We start from the raw sequence: 18,065 nt of genomic DNA, 5'->3' as shown, positions 1-18,065 counted from the left end.
CAATTTTTTCCCAAAATGGCTCTGAACAAGACATCCTAAAACATGTACTCACAGTAGATCTGCCCCACCCAAAAGTGTTACCTCATTTGTCAAGATGTGTTAAAACAGTAGGAGATAAACATTTAATTGCATTCGCAGATGAGAGCATCGAGTACATAGAACAAATTTATGTTGACATTGTCAATGCCCTTCCCATATATCTTTGATTGTAATTCAGACGTTTGAAGCACTTAGCTCTGGCTCTCGAAGTTCGAGCAACGTGCCAACGTCAGCGTCGCTGTTGTTTTATCCGTGTTGCCAAAATGCCTGACGTTGGAAAAGTCAGTGACACCCAAGAGAAATTGCCCTGGGACCACATTAGAATTGGCAATAAGTCTTACGATGCCAACAAACTCAGTAGCTTCCATCCCGGGGGACCACTTTTCATTTCGGCATTCGCCGGTCGGGATGCCTCGCAAGCATTTGTCTCGTATCATCGCAAACCATTTCCCCATCAGAAAGTGAAATTTGCCTTGGAAAAGGAAGATCAAACCATCCCATCACCCGACCCGCATCTGAACGATGAGTTTTTTGAACTTGTCAGACGGGTTGAGAAGGTCTTGCCCAGACAAAAGTCCTTTGCCACGTGGGGCTTTTATCTGAAGGTAACCAAGTCCTTTCAGACCTTGTCCGTACTTATCAATAGAGGACGAACTATGCGTGAAGGGAAAGATCAGCTCAGTTCGTATTTGTCTGCCTGAGGATAATTATGACCATGTAGTCATTCTTAGTTATTTTTACGGAGAAGAAAGGATGTTTTGCGATGTGATTTCTCCGAATTAGAGCTGGGTGCCTCAGATACAGTTTTTAATTAAACATTTCCATTTCATTTACAGAACACATTCTATTTTGCCCTTGTCAAAGCAAGACTTCAGGGGTGCGAAACGATCCCACCCAAAGGAAATATATAAGAGCTATGAGCTCTTCTACTAGGGGCTACATTGGAAGGGAAATGCTTTGCTAAATAAATGCTTAGTCAGGCTTAACCAAGGACACGAGTTTCGTTGGACAAACAAGAGACAATAGAAATTCAAGCCAGAATCTAAACAAATAGTTATCAAAGTTCTATGTCGCTCGTAATTTCATAGCCCTGTTTTTCTTAGCACAACATCCTTCGTTTTGAACGTGCTGTAGGAGGAAAATGAGTTGGCAATTTGATTGCTAGCCTACCAATCTAATAATCGCTAACTCTGGAACCACATTTCAGGCATTGATCCTTTTAACCATTTGCTTTGGGTCTGAAGCGTACATGCATTACACTGTCACATATAAATGGTACTTGACAGGTCTATTGGGGATGATGGAGGCCATTATGGCTTTGAACATCACTCATGACGCCCTCCACGGATCACTGTCAGCCAACCCACGGGTCAATCGATTCTTCAGTCTGTTCCACCATGTGTAAGCCAAAGCTCAGCCGTCTATCTTTTGATAACGTATTCTTACATATCTTCAATTCCATGGAACCCTCTTTTAGCTATAGCGGAACCGTCACCACGTGGGTTCATCAGCATGTGGTCCAACATCACGTTCACACGAACGATATCCATCGGGACCCCGATATCTCGGGTCAAAGGGCCATGCGGCTGAACCCATTGCGGCCGTTGAAAAAGATGCATGCCTACCAGTACATCTATTTCTTTGCCTTGTTCTTTATCTACGGTCTGACCATCTTCAACTTCACCATATCGACCGTGGCCAAGGCGTTTTACTTCACCTCTTTCTCGCCCATGCTTCAGAAGTATCGCATCTTTGACGCAATCGGTTTGGCCATCTTTCATTTGCGATGGACCATCTTACCCGTGTATCAAACCCAGAGCCTTTTAACGTTGTTCCACACTGTGCCACTAATGATTGGATTTGGAACCTACATGGCCACGTTCTTCCATATCAGTCACAACTTTGAAGGCGTGGAGCAATTCGAAGATTCCGGACCTAGAAAATCATGGCTCTATCATCAGGTACGTTAGATGAGACGAAGGTCGCATTCACTACAACAATCATTGTGTTGAACAACTTGTGCATTGGATGATTAGCAGCTCCGGGTTCACAATGTACAAAACGTACGCGTGTAACATAATTGATCATCTTCGTGCTCTCGAGACATCTGGGGTTCGCACAAGCATTTTACAAAGGTCGCAAGGCGGAGCTGGCCTTTTAGCGAGATTACCCAGAACCCAATATCAAATCAGGGAGCCCCTCCCCTCGCTGGCACAAGCATTGTCTGACAAACAAAAGTAATGGGCCAATTTTTTTCAAGATGGTGATGGAGAATATGTAAATCAAGCCAGGCTTTTGATTAGGTTTCCTACGTTATTGTACTAGTTCTTCCAGGTTTTATCTGCCATTCGTCAGTAGGTACTCTTCTCTTTTATAGGTTGCCAGTTCGTCGAACGTGGCTGGGACCATTTTGTGCACAATTAATGGGGGTCTCAACTACCAAATCGAGCATCATCTCTTTCCCAGGGTTTATCACGGCCATTATCCAACAATTGCGCCCATTGTTCGACAATTCTGTGAAGAGCGATCCATTCCCTACCGTCATTTCCCAACTTTATCGGAAAATATGCTTTCCACCGTGAAACACATGTATGACTTTGGCGTGAATAAGGTCCCGGACGCGGCCAAGAACTTGAAAGGTCTTGGCTCTCAAAAGGCCATGGGTGTCTCATTAAGTGGTTGAAGGCTAATAAGCTATGAGTGATGACTGAGGGTGCACAATCATTACTGAAACGTAACGTTGAATGATACATGAAATTTCAAACCAAGATGTCTTTATACAGTTACAAATAAAGGGAAGGGTCTTTAAAGAGCAATGCATTATTTGGTGATCTTTATGCCAATTAGTAGAAGCTTTTGTCTTGTCAGACAGTAAAAAGCAAGATGAGAGTAATTTCATCAACTAAACATAAAAAGTAAGTTTTTGTCTTAGGATATATAATTGGAAGAAGATAATTAACTGTCACAGGTAGACGGACATAGAACATAAATGGAGATGACAGATGCACATATCATCGATGCATGAAATCGTGGTGGAACCAACGTGCCTTTATACGTTTTTTCAATGTTATGAAATACCTAGTTTGCGAATGAATTGATGAATATGGGATAAGGAAATGTAGTGATCCCAGAAATGCTTTGAAGTTCATTCCGATTGATGATGAACTTTTTGCCGTGGTTGCACTTCTCTTCACCACCATTCTTTCGAAATTACTTTAGAACAAAATATGTCATTCTAAATTATGTTAGAACAAGAAATGGCACAGTCAGCAGTATCTGAAGAAAGAAAATGGTTCTTGATTTAGTGACGATATTGAACTAGAACATTTTATTCAAATTGTCTAAAGATTCGGCGTAAAAATGGAATAGAAGCCTTCCAACCATGCTGAAAAAAAATCGTACACTGGAGTTTCTCTAAGAGATGGGAGACCAATGTAGATAAGTACCATTTAACCTTGAGGCACTAATGAAGGTGCCTCATTGGGTGATTAAAATATACCAAGTCAGTGTTTTCTCGTTTACAACAGTCTTTACAAAGGCATAAACGCAATGTTTGTCTCTCAGTTTCTTTTATGAAGTGGCTCTTGGGTCATTAGTGGCTTATCTATTAAACAGATCTAACTTTGTTTTGGTCAGTCTATGTTTTATGGCTGCCAAATGCAAACATCTTGGTGAATATTAGGCTCAAGGGTTCCATTACCCATCACAGCAGTCCTTTCCAAAGGCTGCTAGAAAGATAATGCTCTAGGTAATCAGCTCGCGTTGAGAAATGAGAAGAAGGCAGGCATTTTTCATGAGATTCCCCATCAATCATAATTCGGGACCCGTTCAAGGACGGGAAAAAGTCCATTGTCTCAAGAGTATTCAACAATAATTATGGAAAGCAAAACGATGAAGTAAGGCTGTATTAGTGAATGAGGTTTTTACTAAACTAAACCTTATCATCGGTAGAAGGTGTGAAAAAGATGCCTTTGTCTTCAAAGTTAACATATTCCAAACGAAACTTAGGATGATTTGCATCTTTATAACCTGAACTGATAGAAACGAAGGATAATGGCATTGAAGAAAAGCTCACGTTGCTCAAAGTATGAATTGTGTTCATTTTCGGATTAATTCCGACATTTGGGAAGAAGTTGTGGGTACTGAGCATAATACACTTAGATATGATACATTTAATGCCCTCTGATAAGAATTTTCTTTTGACATCTGTAGTCGTTCTTGGTTAAGATAAATTTCTTAAATAATGATATCATCCTGAGAGAGTCTGGGATGTCGATCATGGAAATTAGAAACGAGATTTTCTGACAAAATGACTTCAGTATTCACCCCATCATAATCGTTTCACCCTACTGATTTCAATCGTTTTTTTTTAAGACGTAAATTTTCATGATTACCAATGCTTTGATATGATTGTAGCACCTTACTTGTTAAGCAGCGCTCATTAAGATTATTTGTGAAATGAGAAGAGACTACTCGTTATCGTTCTAGCAATTTCCTTGAGTGAGAGTGGCTGGTTCGATTCTCGTTCCTGACTTTTTTTAAATATAAATACGCGCTTACCACACCTGCCGAAGGAGATTCAATCTGATACAGACCCTGAAAATTGACAATAAAGCACGCTAAGAGCAATTAAGCCCTGAAATGTCAAGATTCGAAACAACGGCTATTTTATATCATTACAATTTTTAAGTGATGTTCACATTTTTGTCCATATTAATGCGCTCCATTTGCACTCTTTTGCAATTCAATTGATTGCCAAGCTTTTTCTGCATATATTCGTCTTTTGAAAGGTAGTAAATATACGAATTATAATCATTCATTTAATAGTATTGGGGATTGCATTCCTTGTAGCGGTTAGAAAAACCAAACCCCCCAAAAAGTATTCGATTCGTCGCCATATTTGTATTTCTGACTACATATAAGCATCGAGGAGTCAAATGAAACCGGTGCTTTTCTACATACTCAGGCTCCTTTCAGACTTAGTTTAGTTTAACCCCTTTATATTTGACTGTGAATCGTTTAAGTCCTCTACTTCTGCGTCGTGAGTTCCTTTCTTGGGTCACTCTGTAAAGAGCGCTTGGCATCGGCTTGATAACCTCTAAACTAGACATGCAAATGTCTTGCTCTTCCTTCTTAAAGCGAATGGTACATCCCTAAAGGTCAATAAATCATGTTTAACCAAAATGGTAGGAACTAGTAAGAGCTTTAGATTTATCAGTCACATAATCATGTCTGACATATAAACATCAAAACAAATATCCCTTCTTCACAACAATGGATAGGCTCAACAAATTTGGACAATTTTGATTTGAGCGACCTTCATTGGGAATAGGCATTAAAATCAAAAGTGCTGGTGAGATCAACCAAGTGTTTCTTATGGCTAAGATACAAATATTGAATTTGTCAAGTACACGCATGCTACTCAATACATCATACGGTGAACACTTCTTCAGTTTGAGTGAATGACATTGGAAGATGAACGAAGACCCTAAGACTGAAAACCAACAATACCGATTTCCAAAAAAAACAATTTGCGCATCTTTTGCCTCACTTCCCTAACCCCTGGGTCACAAGTAACGGCCTTTCAAAAAACATTATTTCAAGGATTGAACGAGCTGCCTCTCTATTGATTATGATTCCTTGGGAGAAGATGACTATTTCTAAATACTAATTCATCTAATCTGTATTTTGACCCAATTTTTTGATTGTGTTGCAATTTGCACTTTTGTCTTTAGAACCCATCTCAGTTGTACATGCTGCAGCACAATTTATATATTGTGATAAAATTACATCTGTTTTGCTTGGCATGATCAGTGCGATCGAGTATACCATTTAACATATATTTTACAATGAATTTGAGACTGGAAACTGCGCTTCCTTTGCCATAGCACATATTTTGAACGGACGAAAGTCCATTTGAATTTGGTGCTGTTAAAAACATTTTAAGGACAAAGTCTGATGAAAGCAACTTGACCTTCTATACTCTTCTTATAGCAAAAGCACAACGACGTATGTTGAGAAAAAACAACAACCGTGTGCCAAGGCCTTTGATGTCTTTATCTGTTCAGTCTTCATGGCACTCGAGTAGACCAATAAATGAAGGACCGAAAAGTAATCAAGGCTTGTTATCTAACATCTCATAATGACAATGACAAAACAACACCAAAATAGGAGACTCATTTTTCACCACTCTGCACTAAATAGGGATTCGTACATGTCGCTTTGGTAGTTCCATTTTTAAGTACCCAAAATTTAGAAGCAATATACGATTAATTCCCTTTAAGTAAAATTTCAAGCTGTGCAGTAACATTTCGGGTTGTGAACATAAAAACGTCAGCTTCACCAATCTTCAAGGTTTGAAACGGATAAAATGTGCGTAAAGATTTCCGTTACAGGCGCTTTAAGCTGCATAAAGCCTGGTCAAAATGTATTATAAAGCATCCTTTAAAACCTGAAATATGCCCTTAAATTTGCACTTGAAATTAAAGGAAGTGCGTGAAAACATGTGAAACATATAAAATAAACATTACATACTAATACACACACCTGTTTTAGGACTTGATGCAGATACCCTATGTTTTGGCCTTTTCTAGGAATCATGTCCAATCCTCTTTGTACAGGTATAATTTGCTAACACGAAGACCTTTGGAGTATGGACGAGCAATTAGAGCAAAGATGAAGAGGCCCATTTTTTCGGACACACCTCATATCCTCCACATGAGCACATATCTGCGTTAAAAACGAGTTCGTTTTGCCTTTTTTACATTATCAGTCAAACTTGGGAAAATTTTCTGACAAAAAATTCTGATCAGTCTTAAACCCAAGGGCTGGACAGATCTGCAAACTCTGAGATGTTGGTGAATCAGATATTATAAGAATATAAAGTTAAGTAAAATGAATCAGGTTTTCTTTCATCTTGAACTATTGGGAATTCCATTCACGGTAGCGGTGAGGAAATCTGCAAAAAATGGCCAGAAATCTTCCCTGTCAATGCTCGCTACATACAAGAATAGAAAACAAGTGAACTTGCTCTTCGATATTATTGAGTCCTTCAAGCAACAGCTGTCTGATGACTCATCGCCATATTTTAGGACGTCATTGGCCTAGTTTTCAATACAATGAAGTAATAAAAAAAGGAAATGCAAGTCATCAGATCAGACAAAAAAATATTCAGATTAAAAAGCAAAAACTTTAAAGTAAACTTTAAAATAGCGACACTGAGTCAAAAGATTTTTTTTTTCAAGATTGAAAGTATGTGTTGTGTTTGTTAATGAGTTAAAATGAGGCTATTATCAAAATACACTATTAGTTGAACACCTCCCTTCAATGATTAATGACCTGGAGCTGTAATTCAAACCCTTAACAAAGAGCTATCGAACCCCAAAAGTTCTAGCACCTCCCAAAAATTATAATGACGTCATCTCCTTTTCTTCCACAAGACAGCTGCCCTTTCATTCTGCGTTTCTTTCCAAATGCGTTGTACATACCATTGTATTTTTTTATGACTTTTGTGATCGCTCTTTTAAATTAAACTTATTTTTCCTGGAATCGAATTGTGAGGCCCCTTTTCATTAAAAGTTCATCTTGGGTCGATATTCCGCTTGGATGAAATCTCATTCAATTAACATAAGGAGCAAAAGCACGTTGTTCTGACTGCAGCAAACGAGAAAATGATTTACGATAATCCAGTTGAAAACCTGATATGCTCTTTTTAGGTGAAATGAACGAATGTATGCTTTTCAGCTGGATCCTCGCTTGTCTCATTCATCTGGATCGGTACCAAGTTCAAGGAACTCTTGCACTGTCGCTATCATCTGATTATAACAAGGATGTCTCTCCTCCGTCAAAGCCCAATATTGTTAATGTTGGGCTGAAGGTATTTGACGTTTCAAAGATTGACGATGAGGAGCACTCATTAAAGCTCAAGCTGGGCATCACCCTTCTCTGGAACGACTCTCGAGTTCATTTGAGAGGGAATGCGATCTCTTCTACCACCAATTGGACGAATTTAGGCAAGGATTCTCGATTCCACGTCAAGTCTGACATTGCCTGTCACATTTAAGAGTCTTTTCGTTCCAGATTTGTCCCTTAAGGACCATATTTGGATCCCTTCATTGACCTCACCCAACTTACGCGAATTCATTCAATTGAACTCCATCCGTTCCACAGAAACGCTTCGCTGGACTCCGTTGCAAGACTTTCGACTCTTCTATCAAACGTATTCATTGATTACGTTTTCCTGCTCAATGGACTTTAACCAATTTCCATTTGACAAGCACACGTGCAACTTACAAGTAAGTCTACATGCGATAATTGTGCATCAAGCTATGAAACTCAATCAAACTGGTTTTCAGACTGTAAGCTACAGTGAAACATGAAAGTCTGAGGCCCCATAGAAATGACACCACAATTCCTACTTTGTGCCAATCTATTTAATTCGATAACCATTGCGACCTCCAATCATATCAGTGACTTTTCTGATTCTCTGTGTCATCATTGATCACATTTTACATGCACAGTATAATGCAGGAAACAAAATGGGTCAAACCTTTCCTGTCCTGCTTCACCCCATGAAAAATAGCAAGTAAGAAAGGAGCTCCTACAAATGGAAATCTTCGGTTCGAAGCAAAATTCAAACAGCGACAGTTATTGGAAAAGGCCCAGTATTGATGTCATAAATTTGGCCTGAAGAACTCAAGTACTGTCAAAATAGTAAGTCGTACCAACGGAAGCAAATGAAATGCATATTTTCATGGTCGAAAATTTTATCTTTTGTGAATTATCTTGAACTAATTGGGGCAAATCGTCCGCATGTACCAATATTTCACAAAAATGTTGATGATCTTGATTGTGGGGTCGAACAAACTGTTATTGTGAGGAGTCTATCTTTGGGTTATTCCAGTTTTGCCAACCATTTGGTGTTTAGCTTGAACAGGAAAATGGATTTCATTCGATCCATATTAACGACAATAGAATCCCTCCTTGTTCATAAACTATTTTTGGACTGAACTAGCCTTTTAACAAAACAAATGGTCTTTGACCAGTTGTGAATTATGTTAAATATCAAATAATCTCGTGAAAAGCCAAAATGTAGCTTTGCCATGTAGGCGAAAAAAGACAAAGTTTACTTATAGTCATTACTAGGAGGAGGTACATGCCAGTCGAGGTTGCATTGATACTGATGATCTATTCCGAATTGCACGTTCAACCATGCTTTCACAACATTGCAACTTCCGGTCGTCATCAGCGTAAGAGAAGCTATCGAGGATAGTTGTGTGAGAACCTCCACCACACTCACCCACCGGTTCTCATTCTCTTACGCTGTTTGTCTACATCTTATTTTTTACCATCAAGATTCTCGCACACTTCTAGACACTTACTGCATATTCTAAATTCAAGCCATTAGAATAGTTTAGCTAGATTAGACCCATAGACAAGACGACGACTAGTAACGACGGAAGTAAACTTCCTTTTCATCATCATGAAAAGATATTTAGGCGGAGGGAGAAGCGCTTATACGAGTACATCTGCTTTTTCATACCTTATTGCTTAAAGGGATGGCGTTTTTGTTCCATCAGTAGTAACAACTAACAAGTAATGTACCAACAATGGGAGATCTTTGCTCTTTGCTTGATGGCACAATTACAAATGCATGAATTATCAGGACGGTTACATGTTCAAGAACAATGAAGGCAAGTCCCGCTTCATGAGCACGAGGCATGAAAACGTTGAGCTATTCAATTAAAGCACAACTGGAACAATGGGTGGGTGGATCGGAGAATACCATTATACGTCCAATTAGAACGAAATCCTAGTTCAATACTTTGCCCCTGAGGCCTCAAAATCACCGGTTTTCACTCCTAAGGATCATTAATGAAGTAGAACGTGGCATAAGTGGCCATCCTAAAAAAACTCTCCAATGTTTTCCAATCGCCTAAATGAATGAGAACTAAATTGTCAAACTTGGAGCTTGTGACATAATGTTAATAATGTAATCACATGAAATATTAAGGATCAATGGATCTAGCTGAAGACAATCTGCGGAAAAGAAAACTTCTGTCATGCTACTTGAAAGCATGCTGCCCGTCTATTTTTGATATTAAATGAAATGGACAGAAGTAATGACATCGCCTATGACACGCCTTTCACAAGCAAAAGCAGCATCACTGTTTAATCGAGATGTTGGATGGAATGCCAACAAAGGACCTAGTGAAAAGTCCAATGCACACATTTATGCATGCAGTGTATTTTAAGAATTTTAGGCGATGTTACGCTTCTCCCCGCCACGAAAAGTAAACATAAACAAAATTTGACAAGCCACATAGGGGAGCCATTGAATCACATATATGGATAAGAATACTTTTGCCGTTTGATCTCAATTACAAGAAGATCAATTGCCAGAAAAATGGCAGTTAAGTTTTGAAGTTGTTTGATATTCTATTTCCATTTAGCAACAAAATGTAATATTCTATATTTTGATCAAAGCATTTGGCATTCAAATAAAACGTTCTACACTTGCGTAGCTCAATTTTGGCTCAGTACATATATGACTCTTTAAGAGAAGCAGAAAAAATGGATAGAAAAAATGAATACTGAACTAAAATAGAGAGTCCTATAACTAGATGAGTAGACAAAGAAAACAGGACNCCGAAAAGTAAACATAAACAAAATTTGACAAGCCACATAGGAGAGCCATTGAATCACATACGAGAAAAATAGCAGTTAAGTTTTGAAGCTGTTTGATATTCTATTTCCATTTAGCAACAAAATGTCATATTCTATATTTAGATCAAAGCATTTGGCATTCAAATAAAACGTTCTACACTTGCGTAGCTCAATTTTGGTTCAGTACATATATGACTCTTTAAGAGAAGCAGAAAAATTGGATAGAAAAAATGAATACTGCACTAAAATAGAGAGTCCTATAACTAGATGAGTAGACAAAGAAAACAGGACAGGCGAATCTAGGCCATTGATTAAACGTATATGGGAGGTATTTTACGGTTGCTCTAAACGTGGCAAAGATTACCATGCTCCACGTTATAGAAGAGTTCTCTGATGTGGGAGATATCGGCCCGAACGTCAAGGCCCTGGAATTTGGCAGGAGTTAGGGTCTTTTTCCTCAAGAAATTTGTATAGAAATTTTTGAAGTTGTGAACTTGGTCAAACACCAGGAAGACTTTTTGATCTCCATTTGGACCCATGCGGATAAATGGATCTGATCCAGATTTCTTCAATAACGAATTGAACAATTTCGTATTAGTTGAATGTCCGTCCGCTAGAGTGGCCACAACTGTGAATCCCAGATCAATGAGGGGGGTAGCGATTTGTTACGACGCCTTTTCCAGGATTTCGGAGGTCAGTTTGGCCATGGGGATCATTGCTACCAAGTCGCGATATTTACCAACCACCGACGTAACGAGGAAGCACAATAGAGTTTTAGCCACAATACGTCCATCACTCAAACCCGTGATTTTTCTGCCGGCGGATTCGATTCGTCTCGATGCATACACTTCATCTACTTACACAGCGACATGCTTTTCTCGCTCTCGAAGCTTGGCCAATCGAGCTTGTAGATAAGCAAGGGTTGACGAGGAGCATCCTTCATATTGGATAAACCCTCTTGAAGTCTCTTCACTGTCCTTGGAACTGGGAGTGATAGGCAGCCCTCGCACAAAAGCAATTTGTAGAGAGCTGGAGAAGTTTTTTGCCACAATGTGGCCATAAAGAGAAGGTTGGCTGAAGAGGTTTTTTTGTCAATGAGTAGGTCCAATTGCTCGCACAGAAGAGCCAATTTTTTGGCCTGGGCTGGATCCATAGTCTCCATTGCATCTCGTAAGAGGGTGGAGCAGTGATGAACTTTATCGACTGACATGTTGGAGTCATCCGTGGATCATTTTTCTACGCGGGCAATCACATTCTCCATATCCGTTAATGTTCGAATTCGACCGTCTTTGAGCTTGTTGGAAGTTACGCATGCAACAGCCGACAGAAGAACTCTCGTGTTTTTTTTTTAAATCCAAATATCAATCCCCAACAAATTATTGATTGAATTGCTAAATTGGGTTTGAGGTGGTCCGTCGTTATCTTGTGCCACTCGAAAGAGCTTCACTTGGTCATTGGAAGTCATCATGAGAAGTCCCGTAAACCGGTTCACGTTCAATCGAGATCTGACATCCTCTAGGCTAGTGATCTCATCTTGAGCCAGGAAAGCCTGCGTTTCCCGCTCCAACCGTTGAAGTTGAGCCTCTTCTCTGGCAGAGCTCGTGCTTGCACCAGATCGCTTCCGAGGTAATTCGCGGGACAAGTAGCCTACAAGGCGTAAAGGTTAGAAGGAGGTGAAGAAAATAATAATGATAATCTTTAAGCATGATTGTTGTGCGTATGCAATTCATCATCACAACACCTGGGAGATCGGGAAAGAGACTGGGTATCACATCAGGTTTGAACCTGGGGTGAGTCAATGGGTCACCGGGCTGTTTACGTTTACGCGACGGATCATGGCTCGTCCGGACAATATCCTCGGGACGGAAATGCCTCGAACATATTCCTGAATATTTCGTTTGTTCCTAGTTATCATGCGGGATTGCTCTTTGCCATTGCCGCCTAATCGCATCAGATTCGGGCAGCTTAAAAAATCGAATGTCGGGCCTAGTGAAGTGACCGCCATAACCGGATTTGCAACAGGGCACACAGCATTTCCGGGGCATTTTAGAGAGTCATTGTCAATGGCTCATTGACACTCTCACCCACTCACTAACTCACTCACTCACTCGCGTCCAATCGGATTAATGCGTTCTTTGCAATTCAAGCGGTTGGTTGGTTGGTTTGTTCATTTGTCTACCACTTAACATTGTTCTTTCTCCTTTCTGTTTTAAATCGGAATAGCTGCGCTTGCCGCCTATTTCAAACAATCAACTTGTTTTGTCCTCCTAATAAATGTGTCTCTGACTATAACAAGGATTGAATGTACTGAAAATATTCATATTGAAATGTAAATTTGACTTTCTTCTAACGTTGAAAGATTTCAACTGCGCCAAAATGTACATGTAAATTTTGGAAAAAAATGTCAATTAAAGAAAAAAGGTCATTTAAAAACAATTTAACGTTTTCTTCCCGTCAAAAGGATGTCGACTCGATAAGTGCCCACTTACGACGTCAACAATAATAATCAGCGTAATGGATATTCTTATTTCAACTCATTTCATCATTTAGCTTCTGTTGCATTCTTGATCCGTCAAAACATTAATTAAGTCTACTGTTTTACAAATAAAGCCATATTTGTTGGCCATATCAACATTCAAATATTCACTTCTTTTACTTTTAGATATACTTAATACAACACACGAGTAGTGGAATGGGCTTTTTAAAAACCGATTTAAGTGTAACAAAATTCATCATTTTGGTCAATGATGCCCATCATTGGTCATTGGCAACATGATGCAGCCCTCACATTAAAAGGCAGTTTTAATCTCAATCGAACGCTTGTGTCAAAAGTTACGAACATTTAAGACTCAGGTCACTAGAAGCAGTAAACGAATGAGCAATGACGACTTCATCCCTGACAGAGCTGACAGAGACGGTAGATTAATTAAGTTATTAGAGACTTTGACCCCGATTAACCAAATGATTTGGTCATCAGTTGAGTTGAGCTTAGTCTGACAAAGAAGGCGTTGGTCAATTTTGAGCTCAATGGAATTTTTTTGTCAAAAGTTACGAGCTCTCAGAACTCGGTACAAGTAGAGACTCTAGGTACAAGGAGGTCAAGAAATGAATTGCCTTGAAGCATGTTGGCAAGATCTTAGAAATGTCGTATTAGCTCATTGAGTTCGCGCCTTCAATGGGCTGCGTTTTAAATGTTCAAAACTTTTGACACAGACACAGATTGAGCGCAAAATTGGCTAAAGCACTTTAGTCCAAAAGAGTCAAACCTCATTGAAGCAAAAAATATTTGAATGCTCGGGATAAATGTGATGATTTTACCACTTACCGTCTCTGTCAGTGATGGTCCTCGGCTAGAACCATGTTGGCAAGATTTTGCCACAGTGGTGTTACGAAGCTAATTCAGGTTTTACCCTTCTTGTGCTGCTTTGTTTTTAGAGATCATAAACTTTGACACTTGTTTGATTAAGCTATGAATTGACCAACGAATTTTTGTTCAAACGAAGCTCAACTCAACTGAATCACAAAACATCTGGTTATTCGGGGTAGAAGTTCCCTATTTCCCGCATTTTCTGTGTATTTGCATTTACCTATGCCGTTGTCCTTATCAAAGTAAACTAATGCAATAACTCATTGGTATCAAGGTATTGCAATGATGTTTCAAATAGACACTAACTCAGCCTGTATTGCAGTATAATCAAAGAAAGGGACTCGGTCGAAGCAAGATAGATGGCTTCGAGTTTTGTCAATATTTGAAGAGATACTTTCACTTTATTAGCATTTTCCTGGCAGTCTGAATGAGGTCTAGAGTTTTAGACTTTCGTGTTTCTAAAGCTGTTTTTTCTTTTACCCTAGGTGGGGGTTGATTTGCCCACTTCTGAAGTGGATATAAAGTCTCTGCAGTCTGAGAATGACCTTCTAGCCACCACCATTTCTAGTAAGTTGGAGTATAGCATCAGATTTGGACCTCTACCCCAAGAGAACCAATTCTCCGTGACACATGCCCTCCACAAGTCGAATGGATCAGTTCAATCCCAAACCGGATTCCAAATCCACTTGGAACGGAAAATGAGTACTTACATCTTCAACTATTATCTTCCCAGTGGACTCTTCGTGATCGTGAGCTGGATGAGCTACGTCATCCCACCCGATTCAATCCCGGCCCGGATCACTCTGATTATCACGACTTTCCTCGTCTTGGTAAATATTGCCACCACTGCCTTCTCCAAGTTTCCCATTTCCAGCGAGATTAACCCGATTCAGTTGTGGATCATGGCTTGCCTAGCCTTCGTGTTCTCAACCATTATTCAATTTGCCCTCATTTTGGCGTATCAACGTAAAGTCATTCGCCATACGTTTGTGACGCGATGGAAGATCAAAAAACAGGGCATCTGTATGCGACCCATGCGGGATGACATGCTAGGGATTTCCGAGCTGAAAATGATGATCCTCCTAATGAAGATTGACGGCATGTGTCTTACGGGGTCCCTGGTTCTGTTTTTCGCCTTCAACGTGTATTACTGGCTTTATTAATTGGACAAAGACTTGTGTTATCAAATGAGAACCTATCCCAGAGAGGATCTGTATTTATTGGATTGTGTGCTTGAACATGAACTGCTGTATAGAGTATATAAAGTTTATAAAGTAGTTTATGGTTTATGGGCTTTATTGTAGAATTATGTATTGGATCTAATAAGTAAATGATTCCAATCTGATCCAAACTCGGATCTTTTACTATCCGAATCCCATAGGAATATTGTTGGTTCATCTTATAAGAATTTAAATCTGAAATATATTTCTTGTTTCGATCCGATAGGAATCGGAATTGAAAAAAAAAATCAAATTTCACATAGGTTCGGATTGGCTTTGATCCAAGAAACAATTCGACAGAACAAAACCTAAAATCTTACCAAAATTGTTCACCCAGTGGAAAAAGAGTGCCTGAAGTAGTTTGATGATTGCACCATAGAAGAAGTATAATAAAAGAGGAAGAATTGAGTTTGTTGTGGTTATTTACTGCAGCTGAACCGGTAACCAATGGACAATGCAACTCTACGTGATCGAAAGCAGAGCCTCTACAAACTATTGTGCCTAACTAGAGGGCTAGACAAGCCCTCAAAGCCTAACCATTGAGCGGTAAGGCCAAACGTAAATTAAAGCCGTCAGTAGTGAGTAGGCTCCGGCAAAATATGTTGGATTTTTGGTTTAACTTTTGTGTGGAAATATCGGAAACACAATAACATCAAGTTTTTCTGCTTTTTATTTTTATTATTGTGTTTTCCTAATTCTCCCTTCGTTTGTACTTATCTTAAACCCTAAGACTTTGAAGGGGAAATTGGCAGTAAAGTTTTATTTGAGCGTAAAATATATTTTTCAGGATTTGACCAAGGTTTTCACACACAATTAAAAATTGTTTTTCGCGTCAAAAGATGCTGCTCTTGGGTGAGATTAGATTAAAAAAAAAGATAATATGGTGGTTTTTGCTTGCATCATACTTCAAAGCGGACTTTAGCATGAGCTGCAATAATTATTTTTATCCATAAAGTTCAATAGCCGTCTGTCTGTTCTATTTCGAATGTTTTCTTAACTATTTTTTTAAACTTGCAATTTGGTTCACCGCCAATGTGTGAAGACAGATACTTTTCGGAAAACATTGAAATTAATCAATCTTTACATCCACTTAAAGAATACAACGAGATTAACCAATACTTACTGTTACTGGTCCTTAAACACGCTCTGACCATATAAATCAATTTGTTGATTTGTGTTAGCCAATTCACAATGAAAAACAACTTTGTTATGTGGTACAAGTGTCGACGCGTTGTAAATCACGCAATATACATCCTATTGTAAAATAATGATTTATTTGTAATAGTTGCTCGGAATTTTACCCATAGAGAATTTGAAACGTCTCCCACAAGAGTTGCTGGCATATTCATTGTATCACAGTACATACCTTGGCAATAAAATGTTCATGAAATAATAATAACAAAACAGAGGGCGTTTCCTTCGCTCTATGAAAAGGACTATTGAGGGGGCCCGAGAAAGAAGAGATGTGGACTTCATTGTTCGAACTAGCCTGGATTCTCAAGGTCTTGAAGGTGCTCTCAAAACGCATATTAGGCCTCTACGGTCACTAGAATAGACTCTAATACCTGGATTGGGACAAAACTCATAGATGCTATTGCAAACGTTCAGTATCAGATACCATTCGCATCTTCTCTGAACACTGTACAGTCCTAACTTTTTTAGTCTCTTCCAATATGAGAGCTCCCTCATTTTAATGATCAGATGAGACTATTGAAAAACTAGAAACCATACCATGACTAATCCAACTTTAGTCTATTAGAGATGGGTTACCCTATGGCTTTTGGCCCTTTGCAGACTGACTCCTGTAATCCCAGATCTTCACCCTCGGTCTGGTCAGCTGTAAAGAGATTCACCGATTTTACATGAAATTCTCTACTCATTAATGGGTCAAGAATGGACTCCAAAAGGCTCATCCACTTCCCTCGGCGGCCTCTTGCCGGTCGTCAGCGGGCCCTTAGTTTTGGTTCTGACATCAAGACTGGAAGACTATGCTCACTTGAATTTTTGAACATTGCTTTGGTGAAAACGGTGGAAGGGTTACCAATCGCCTTTAGACTAACATTAAATCATTTGCAGTGTAGCAATATTGTATGTGTTCAACATTTCCATTTAATGTATTCTTGAGATTCAATTTCAAAGAAATCGTTGCCAGACAGAGCCAAGGTAGCTCCAAATATATTACTTCCCACCTTGTATTTCTCCTAAATTTCCCCATAACATTACCCAAGCCCTTCAATTTCCCTGAAAATTCTCGGTTTTAGGTTCGTTTATGGCTAAAATTTGTGAAAAAGCTTCTTAACCAAAAATGACTGCAACAGTTTAAAACTTAATTCAACCAAAACAAACCATCTTTCCGACCCCTACTTGTGACAAATGCCTAAGGGGGGAGATTATTTTCAAACTTCAGAATTGATGGAATGGAACCTTTTTGCTTTTACTTCCATTTTTTATTGATGCTCCAATTTTGGAATGTAACAAGCCCATAAATTTTCCCCAAAATAAACATGAAAATGCTCTCTATCCAGGTGAAATGTCCTCAAAAAGGTTTCTTTTAGGCAAAACATCAAATTGTTGGAAAAACTTGATTTTTACATAAAACACTCTCAAATCTGCCCTCTACTCTCATCAGTTTCATTAACGATTTTTTAGTACTACAAAAATGAAAAAATCACCCATACCTATCTTGCAGCCATTGTTTTTTAGATTAGCTGTCAAATTGGACAGATATTCTTTTACGGTATAATAAGACAAAAAAAACAAGACACAGTGATGAC

At 39.0% G+C, this 18,065-nt stretch overlaps 2 protein-coding genes across 2 annotated transcripts; both read left to right on the top strand.

The window, feature by feature from the left end:
- The first annotated feature begins 201 nt into the window (after nt 1-201).
- Nucleotides 202-2,855, top strand: LOC131880918 (uncharacterized). The gene is made up of 4 exons (XM_059227649.1): nt 202-644; nt 1,247-1,440; nt 1,517-2,000; nt 2,417-2,855. The coding sequence occupies exons 1-4, from the start codon at nt 303-305 to the stop codon at nt 2,720-2,722; spliced, it is 1,326 nt and encodes a 441-aa protein (XP_059083632.1). The 5' UTR covers nt 202-302; the 3' UTR covers nt 2,723-2,855.
- Nucleotides 2,856-8,125: 5,270 nt separating this feature from the next.
- On the top strand, nt 8,126-15,351 carry LOC131880609 (glutamate-gated chloride channel alpha-like). The gene is made up of 2 exons (XM_059227275.1): nt 8,126-8,333; nt 14,557-15,351. Exons 1-2 carry the CDS (start codon nt 8,286-8,288, stop codon nt 15,232-15,234), a joined length of 726 nt encoding a protein of 241 aa, XP_059083258.1. The 5' UTR covers nt 8,126-8,285; the 3' UTR covers nt 15,235-15,351.
- Nucleotides 15,352-18,065: the final 2,714 nt, after the last annotated feature.

This window comes from Tigriopus californicus, chromosome 5 (genome assembly GCF_007210705.1).
Source record: "Tigriopus californicus strain San Diego chromosome 5, Tcal_SD_v2.1, whole genome shotgun sequence".
Taxonomy (NCBI): Eukaryota; Metazoa; Arthropoda; class Copepoda; order Harpacticoida; family Harpacticidae; genus Tigriopus; species Tigriopus californicus.
This window is presented reverse-complemented; position numbering and strand designations above follow the sequence as displayed.